The 9716-nt window shown below is 41.4% G+C and overlaps 1 protein-coding gene across 1 annotated transcript; it reads right to left on the bottom strand.

Annotated features, from left to right (window-relative positions):
* Window positions 1-5720: 5720 nt before the first annotated feature.
* LOC131040630 (uncharacterized) lies at window positions 5721-9505 on the bottom strand. Its single transcript, XM_057973585.2, has one exon. The coding sequence runs from the start codon at window positions 9221-9223 to the stop codon at window positions 6254-6256; it is 2970 nt and encodes a 989-aa protein (XP_057829568.2). The 5' UTR covers window positions 9224-9505; the 3' UTR covers window positions 5721-6253.
* Between the last annotated feature and the right edge of the window lie 211 nt (window positions 9506-9716).

The following is a 9716-nucleotide window of genomic DNA, read 5'->3' as shown; positions in this document are numbered from 1 at the left end:
CTGGTACCTGTCTCTGTCTTTGTCCTTGTGCCTGTACCTGTCCAGGACCCTGTGCTGCTGGTACCTGTAGCGGCAATCCACCGCGACCCCTCACCACCCGAGCCTGCCTCTCCTCACCACCCTCCCTTCGGGCTGCAACCCTCCTCTCTCCAACTACTCCCCTCCTCCGTCGGCCTCGGCCCCCATCACCTCCACCATCATCATCATCTCCCCCACCATCTCCCTCCAGTGCCTCTCCAGGATCTGTCAACCGTGGGAACGGATGCTCTGCCCAATAAGCTGTATACTCGGCATCTATGCCGGTGTCCTCGATCTCTGGCCACATGTCCCAGGGTAGAGGTATCATCTCCACCAACTGTGTCATTGCCTGATCATACGACAACAACGGCCCAAACTGTGCCTGATCTCTAACTGTGCGGGCATACATGCCTGAGCCCCGGGGCATCCTCTGAATCCGGCCAAACTATCGGCCAATCCTGTCTACCAGCTGCCTCTCCAGCACATAGGGTGTCCGCCTAATCAAATACCTGCTCCGGAAGGTGTAGGGAAGCTCAACTGCATCATCCTCCCACTGCTCGCAACCCAGATATGGTCGCCATATGACCTCATCAATGTCATCAATCACCCGCCGCCAATGCTCTAGCCTGCCAATCCGTGGCTGCGATGTGATCATATCATATAAATGCACAAAGCTGCGTCCATAACCTCTGCCCCTGAAGTGTATCGGTCGGGTAACCGACAGATGCTCGTAAGCCCATACCTGCAGCAAGGTAACTCCGCAGCCCAATCCCACTGACCCATGATAAACAAACTGATGAAGCTCATAATACAGGTGGGCCAACACACATGGTCCCCAGACATATTTGGTATGCTGTGTCACCAGCGTCTCCAGTGCTCCTCCCCAGCCCACAGCTAAACCCCGTGTCGCCCTGTCTGGACACAGGAAACCACTGATAGCTCCTCCGATCACTGCCAGCAATGCTAACCCGGTGGCTGTCATGGTGTCCCATGCCACGTGTCCTGCCCTCATCTCTAGTCCAGGGTTCTGGAATACTCATCTCAGGGCCTCTCTGTTGCCATCTCGGTCGTATGGGATCAACTCCCCATCGATCGGTATCCTCATAATCCTGTACACATCCTCCAGGGTGACTGTCATCTCACCCATCGGCAGATGAAACATGCACGTCTCAGAGTGCCATCTCTCAGCTAATGCAATCAGCAGTCCCATGTTCACCCGAAACTCAGGCACATACAACACATGTCTCAAACCTATCTCCTCGATAGCGGCTCTGTCCTTGACTGTCAACTCAGGTCGCAACCTCTGCGTCGACGGGAATCTCTCCCGTGACTCTAGCATCGACAAATACTCCTGCAGTCAAACAACTCAATCATGTCAGTTATAGTGGCATTCACTGCTTATCACAAAATGCTACTCGCTATCTAATGCATATGGTTATCTATCCTAGTGACACTCACTGTTCATCACAAAGTGTTGCTTCTACCTTAGTGACACTCACTGTTCATCACAAAGTGTTGCTATTTATCCTAGTGGTACTCCCTGTTCATCACAAAGTACTACGTGTGTGACACCCCCTGTTCATCACAAAGTGTTACTCACATTTGCACTCCCTGCTCATCACAAAGTGTTGCTCATATTTCAGTACTCCCTGTTCATCACAAAGTACTCTATCTTGGTACTCACTATTCATCACAAAGTGCCTTGATCTATCCTAGTCTTCCTAGAGGACCTGCTTGAGTGTATCCTCTCAGCAGCTTATCCAATCGACAGCGTATGTTCATCATAGAATTGCTGATTTGACCTGGAAGATGCAAATTCATACTTTTCAAACGCAAACGTGCTTACATGACATAGACGCGCCTGCCTGACACAGACGCGCCTACCTGACACAAACGTGCCTATGCTCTGCATAGACGCGCCTAGTTGACATAGACGTGCCTTCTTGGCACAAACGCACCTGAACAGCATAGACGCGGCCGCAATTGACGCAGACGCGGGTCCAGACATAGACGCGCCTAGCACAAACACAGACGCGCCTAGTGAACACAGACGCGCCTGGCACCAACGCAGATGCGCCTAAACATTTTTTGACACTTTTTGGACCCTAGTCTAAGCGCATTTATTACCCTATTCGACATGCATTAATGACAAAATTAAATGCGTCAAAGTACGAGGAGGTTTGGTGGTACTTACTGGCTCTCCTGCCTCTGCCGGCCTCTGGAATCGGCGAACACAGTCGAATCTGTGAACGAAGGCCATCGCTGCTGACTGCTACTGCTCTTTTCTCGCTCTGCACTTTGATCTTGTGAAGGTGTAGATGACAATGAGGATGTCTTTTGCCCGTGGTCTATCTTATAGCCTACCCTAGCCCTCGCCTTCATTTTCCGAGTCAGTCTTCATTATCCCGTGATTTTGTCACTTTATCCGGTCAATCCATTCTAGCCTTTCTTTCTTATCGAGAGATTGTCTGCAATCTTTTCAGACATTTTCATCCAATCTCTCGAGGGGGCATATCATTCCCATCTTGGGGCAACTCTGTATCAGTTCATCTTATCTTCTTTGAAACAACGCGACAACCCGCATTGTCTCAAAGAGGGGCAAAATGTAGACACCTAAAATTGTCCAGTCTAATTAAATAAATCCTTATTTATTTAATTAATTCATTTATCCTCTTCTAGCCTTATTTCTCATTTAAATAAATACATTTATTTATTTAAATTATCCTTTTCCTAAATTAAATAAATATTCTTATTTATTTAATTATCCTACTTCTTCTATTAATTAAATAAATCTTTATTTATTTAATTAATTCATTAGCCTTTTCTACCTATGACACATGTCATTCATCTCTTAATTCATACACTACCTACCCCTTTCATTATTTTATTATTTCTTTTACCTACCCTCTAATCATAGCCGACCTCCTTTTACACCTCTCAATCTTATCCCTCCATTTCATATAGTGTCTTCTATATAAGGAGATGCTTCCCTCATTATCAAACCCTAATGAGCTAACTACTTGATCAATTGACTACACTACGATCCTACTTGCAACCACATTCCGTTCTTTGTTGAGCTCTTGTGCATATAAAATCTGAGAGCAAATATATCAAACAAGATCAATAGAGATAGGAAGAATGGAGATCAAAACCCTATTGGACATGTGATGGTATAATCTTTGTGATTTCATGTGATTTGCATTGTCTTAGGTAATCTTCATATGTTATGGTGGATCTTTGTTGATTGTTAGGCTAGGGTTTTGTGGTTGAATTCATTTAACTTTTCAATATTGTTATTATTGTTATCCATTTTCACCATATACACCGCTATCATCTCCGGAGGAATGACCAGCTTCGACCTTTCACTGCATCTCTCCAGACACCCATTAATCTTCGTAAGGCGAGAATTACCAGTACTTCCAGTCTCCAGTTTTGAGGAGAAAAGGTTATTGGAAAATGTCTTCATATTATGAGGTGGAGGTTTAGAACCCACCGCAGCATGGAAGTCCATGGCTGGAGCCACATGAGAGGCCTCACCACCAAAACCCGACATCAGAGCTTGAATAGATTTAAAAGGCGACAAAGGGCAACCAAGGACCCCAACTCGAAGAGCCCCTTGTGAAAGCGCCGCCCCTAAGGCTCCCCCCTTCCAAGCTCCTCCAAAAGATGCCCCCAAACGGACCCCCCAAACCTCACGAGAGTCCCACCGGAAGCTCGCTGCCCGCAGTAGTCCGGAGCCATTCCTCCCACTCTGCCACCCCTTACTCCCGCGCAACCAAACCTCCCCCCGACGGCTGACACAACAACTCTATCCCCCTCTGCACCTGCAACAAAAGCCTCCCGCGAGCTAGGGCTTCGACCGCTCGAAGACATCTGCACGCGCGCCATCCATATATTTAGATTTTTTAATAATAAGTTATATGTTTTTTTTTTTAATCATTTCTATTTATTTTAATAAAAATCATATTATAATATTTATAATATGTAATTGATGATTTTAAGATATATGTATTAAAAAATCATCAATTACATATTATAAATATTATAATATGATTTTTATTAAACTAAATAGAAATAATAATTAAAAAAAACATATAACTTATTATTAAAAAATCTAAATATATAATCAACTATTAATTTATTATATTACTTATTGTAACTTTTAAATATATATATAATAAATTAATAACATATTAAAATAAATGGAGGCGGCAGGACAGTACTAATTTTGGGGGCAGAACTTCTCACGCGACAGTTTGATTGGACTGGCGTCATGGCATGGGGGCATGGAGAAGGGAAGGCATGGCATTGGTGGGGCCGTTTTGTCCCCTGCGTAGCCATTGCCTAACTACATTGTGTCTGCTATATTAAGTTTTAACAATGAAGCCTCTTGAATGCTATAATATCAAGCCGAATGTCCTCATCCAGTGAATTTGCAGACAAGGGGTTATGTGGTGAAGAAGAATTTCAAAGGTATCTGCTATATTAAGTTTTAACAATGAAGCCTCTTGAATGCTATAATATCAAGCCGAATGTCCTCATCCAGTGAATTTGCAGACAAGGGGTTATGTGGTGAAGAAGAATTTCAAGGGTATTAGGGTCAGATGAGGAGACATTCGTAATACTGTTCCACCTGAGGGCATTGCGAACGATATTATGCTGAAATCTATCTTATCTGCTTCCACAGCTTGGTAAAGTAAAATTTCATCTTTTTATGACATGTCCGTTGAAATCATCTGCATCAGCAGCTCCACAGTTTGTAAATCTTTTTGCCATATTTATCCATAATCTCCCTGCAAATTGCAAATAAAAAGCATCTGTATCAGAAATCTTATACATCGAGCATTCTCCAGAACTAGGGTTCAACAGTATGTGTAGAATACTTGGAATCACAAGGCTGAGCCATTTAGTTATATCTCTGGTGTCAGAAAGCTAGATAAATTTGTAATAATAATCTCCCCAATCCAATTTGACTTCGGGTATTTATCTTGTTTTGCTGTCATGGCCAAAAGAATGCCCTGTACACGATTCCTTCCGGTTAATAAGAAGATAAAAAAGAGACTTGGTCATTTCTCTAACCCTAACAATGCGAGATTCCAATTCATAATTTGTTAAAAAAAACCCAGTTTTATCCAGAGTTAGAAATTTATGCTACTATCTTTTCTTTCAGACATTCAATGCTTAGCCTTTGTAAATCAATGAGTACACATCACATGTATCAAGAGGCTTCTGGACTGTTTTAAACTAGATCTAAGATACTGCAGTGGAACTATTTGGATTTCACTGGCTGTTAAGCTCCGGACTCTTTTTAATAGAGTAAACTATTTTTTCATTACCACCATAATACCCTGACAAATTCAAAGAAATCAATCAATTATAGCCTCTATGATTAAGTGGTAGAATCAAACGTGTTTTAATGCAATATTCTATAAACTTTCAGTAAACTCTTCATAACCTGCGTCATACACAATGCTTTTAGAGTGTAAAGGAAACTGAACCCTGCCGAAATATTTTGTTAGTAATGGATGAAGTTCTGAAAGCCAAAATTTTCTAACACATAACATGATGGCATATGAGAAAATAACCCTAAAAAATAGAGAAATTTGAAGTAAACTATAGAAACCAGCGTCTGGGAATGGTCTTACTGTTATTAATGAGATATGAAAGAAGGGCCAGGCAAGATAAAAGTTGTCAGTCAACAATTCAAATTTCTACAAAAGACATGAAATTTAAATGTGTGTGTGTGTTCTGACAATAATGAATATGTTTCTATAAATAAAAATAGTACAGGAATTCGAGGCTGCTTAACCGAGCAGGTGAGTTGGATTTACACATGGAAAGTTCTCAGCTGCAGAGGAGTTCAGGCTAGCTAATAGGTTTGTACAAGTCAAAGCTGAGGGAAGCTCCACTTTGAGCCACTCTCTCTTTTTATGGATACAACCGAGTTGCATAGAAATGGGCATCTCTGCCCTTAAGTAGCTGATCACATGTTGAATTATTGTACATTTATGTCAGAAGTCTCCTTCAGTTAAGCAATTAGGAGGATCCATTTTGTCAAAGTCGAGATCTAATTTGGATCTCGTTGCTGATAAATTATATCTTGGTGGATGGCATGACACACCCTTCATCTTCACCTGTTGAACCACTGTGAGACTGTTTGAAGTTTGAACAGCAATTTAATCATTTTACACTATTAACATAAACATTCAGTGCTTCATGTGAATAAATTGTTCATTCAACTCGATCCAATCACACTAGGTGGCAACGCTGAAAACTCCTTTAAGCCTTTCATGACTAGCACAGCTTGGTTCATGGTAGGCTGCACCGCTGGATACCTGGAGAAACACCACAAGGCAAGCTTCACCCATCTCATTGCTTCCCTTTTGTTCACCTTTCCTTGCAACTCTCTGTCTAACAAGTGTGAGAGGAATTTAGATCCTTCTGTTTTGATGGAATTATGAATAGAACTCAATGAATATTGCATATCCTCCCATTTACAACCAGACAACAGCTCTAACAGAATTATTCCAAAGTCTTTTACATTTCTAAATTCTTCAAGCTGTAGTGCCAGTTCCAATTGTTTCACTTGAGAATTGCTATTGTTTATATATATTGCCGATTCAAAGCCACAATACTTAGGAGTAAATCGTTCATCTAGATATATGTTATTTGAACTGATATGTAAATCCAGAAGTCTCTTTCTCCTTTTTCCATAGTTATCATGGATATAAGCAATGAACTGTGCTATACCCAAGCCTATTTTTTTCCTTAAATTCCAGTTAAGAATGCTCTTGGGACGAAAAAGCAGTGCACTGAGTGAACCCATTACCATTTGATCATAGACTAAAAAGGTCTTACACTGTTGTGGACTAGAAGGCCAAGAAATTGCTGAAACACCACGCAAGCGGACAATATTTGGATGATGCAATCGGCACAATATATTTATCTCGCCCATTGAAATTTCTAATTTGACTTGTTCTTTCACAGTAACGGGTGTTCCATCTTGCAGAATACCTCTCAACATTACACGAGAAGCTTCTGAAATATTCCTAGTAAAACAATCAGTAGCCCACATAATTTCCTCATAAGAATACTGTTGAATGTAATCAGGAAGATTACCAAAAACTTCAACTCTAGGACTTGAAGGTCGGGCCATCTGATGCGAAAGAGGATGGGGGAAGAAAAATCCAGGGAAATCTCCATCAAGGGCTCTGACTATAATCCTTTCTTCCTCTAAATAGGCTGGTCTTTCATCTAATCCACCTCCTTCACCACTACACTTGACAAGTTCATGTTTATCAAAACCCTTGCAAAGAGCAGATAAGGAATCCCAATCACGAGAATCAGTTGTTCTCATGATCAACAGCTTAATGTACCTCAAAAAATTTGAAACTTGAGAAAAACAAGGGCGATGGCGTGGATCTGTGTCCCAACATTTTTTTATGTAGTCTGCTAATACCAGTGGACAGGACGAAGGCAAACTTGGCCTTTCACCTTGAGCTATCTTTCTGAAGACATGTTTGGCTAGTTGAACATCTTCAAAGGGTTGCTTGCCTGTTAGAATCTCATAACAAGTCATGCCAAAGCTATAGACATCTGCTTTGTAGGTATACTCTTTTAGAGGCTCTGCCTCTATTTCTAAATCTTCTTGGGGATCCACAAAGACTTCAGGCGCCCTCCAGTGAGAAGTTCCTTTTGGCCAATCTGAACAACGAAAACTGTGTAGTCTCAAACTGGAATGCCCAAAATCACAAAGCTTAACTCGTCCATACCCTTGATATCTGAATTCTGGCACTGCTGAAGGTTGTATGAGGACATTAGCTGCTTTAAGATCCATGTGCATGATTTTGTGGCTATGGAGATATTCCATTGCCCGTGATATTTGAAGCATAATGTCCACTGCGACTGGAAGGGGCAAAGAGGGCTTGTTTCTTTCTAATCTCTCTTTAAGAATTGTATCCAAGCTGGAGCTCAACAATTCCATCACAAGATAACAAAATCTCTCTGTAACACAGACACCTATCAATTGAACAACAAAAGGATTATACAGCTTTGCATGAACATCAATTTCTGCTAGCGTTACCTCATCCATTGTATAATTATCTATTTGTAGTTCCTTTACCGCAACCTTCAATCCAAGCCACGAACCCTCGCGTACAAGTCCACTTGATCCCTCTCCTATTGATTTGTGGCTGATAATCAAGTCTTTGATATCGATCTGCAGCCATGGAGATACACAACGGCCTTTAATTGCAGGTTCATTTCGAATGGATGCCTGCAGCTTTGCTGCAATGAATTTAGAAATGGTCGCCTTTCTTTCCTCTTCAACATTCATTTTGAGACACGATCCCTGAGCCAACTGTTGGTGAGCATTTAAAAATTGTTCGAAGCTGAAAATCAACCCTCTTTTATCTTGGTACTCATCGTGAACTCGATTTAAGTTGGACATCTCTGCACAGAAATCACCCATCTTTGTGCAGGCTGCTTCACTGTACCTCTCATCTGTGTACCTCAGCAGGGCACTCTGCACATCTAAGCATTGGGTGTATGAATCATCAATATTCTTCGGCTTAGTATCAAGGATTGAAGGGTATCTTTTTTGCCAAATTTGTCTGAAATGTCGATCACTTTTTGAATAGAGAAAATTTCGACTTCCAGGAAACATATATGCATTAGGATATTTGTGCATTGTTGCTCTGCATGCAGGGTCAATCATGTCAGAATCGTAACAACTTCCTCCATCTCCACATAATTGCAAGAGTTCAGACTCCTTTTCAAGTTCAAGAAATAAGACATTGAGATCTAGACAAACAAGCGACCAAACAAGGTCATGTAAATGTACCGCATAAGCTTCCCCTGTGCTGGGCAGAATCAGAGAATTGATCCCCCAATTCTCGTCTGAGCACAAATCGAGATATGCTTCTGCTTCCTTCACCACACGACACACTTCCTCCCAAGCTTGCTGCATAATTTTACTTCCTCGGCACCCCATTTCTGGCATACTCATAACCCATGCATCATTTTTAAAGCAGAAGTCGTTCCCGGGCCTCGAGATCTGCCACTTACTTAAAAAATATGGAGAGAGCTTAGCAATGAAAGCATAGCATAAATTACTGCATTGGGCTGAGTTAAAACTGAAAGCTGCACGATTGTAAAAGGAGTTAGCTAAACAGTGACCAACAATCCCTTGAAAATCCCTCTCCATTGCACTGCCTTGAATGTTGGGGGTGTGCAGAATAAAATATCTGGATCTTGCGCAGAAGAAATCTCAATTGGGAAACATGAACAAATTGGGATATAAGATCAAATTAAGTGGAATTACTTTACACTGTCCCATGCTGCTCTGGTGAAAATGCCCGGCACTTTCAATGAACGAAAAATGTCCAAGTTGGCTCAAATGACAAATCTGTAAGAAAAAACCAGGTGGGCAGCGAAATTCGAATAAAGAATGACAATTAATGTGTGGAGCCGCCAAACCCATCGTGAGAGTTTCATTTTCGAACACTCTCCTCGAAATTGTTTGAAATTTGGATGTTCCATTGAAAAAAGTGCTTTACAATAGGTGGATATTTCGTAAACTACTCGCGGTCAATGCCTGGATGAGGTAACTGCAATTTGACGGTCACTTCTACCTGTCATATAAATTAATAATGATTCTTTGTTTATTTAACTATTTTGTAATAGATGTTTTAAGAAAA

The sequence above is a fragment of the Cryptomeria japonica genome, chromosome 1, assembly GCF_030272615.1.
Source record: "Cryptomeria japonica chromosome 1, Sugi_1.0, whole genome shotgun sequence".
NCBI classification, from domain to species: Eukaryota; Viridiplantae; Streptophyta; class Pinopsida; order Cupressales; family Cupressaceae; genus Cryptomeria; species Cryptomeria japonica.
The sequence above is the reverse complement of the archived record's forward strand: the minus strand, read 5'-3'. Positions and strand labels throughout refer to the sequence as shown.

What these genes read in the sequence shown, in the direction of transcription:
- LOC131040630 (XM_057973585.2), bottom strand. Translation starts at nt 9,223, where the DNA reads ATGGAGAGGGATTTTCAAGGGATTGTTGGTCACTGTTTAGCTAACTCC.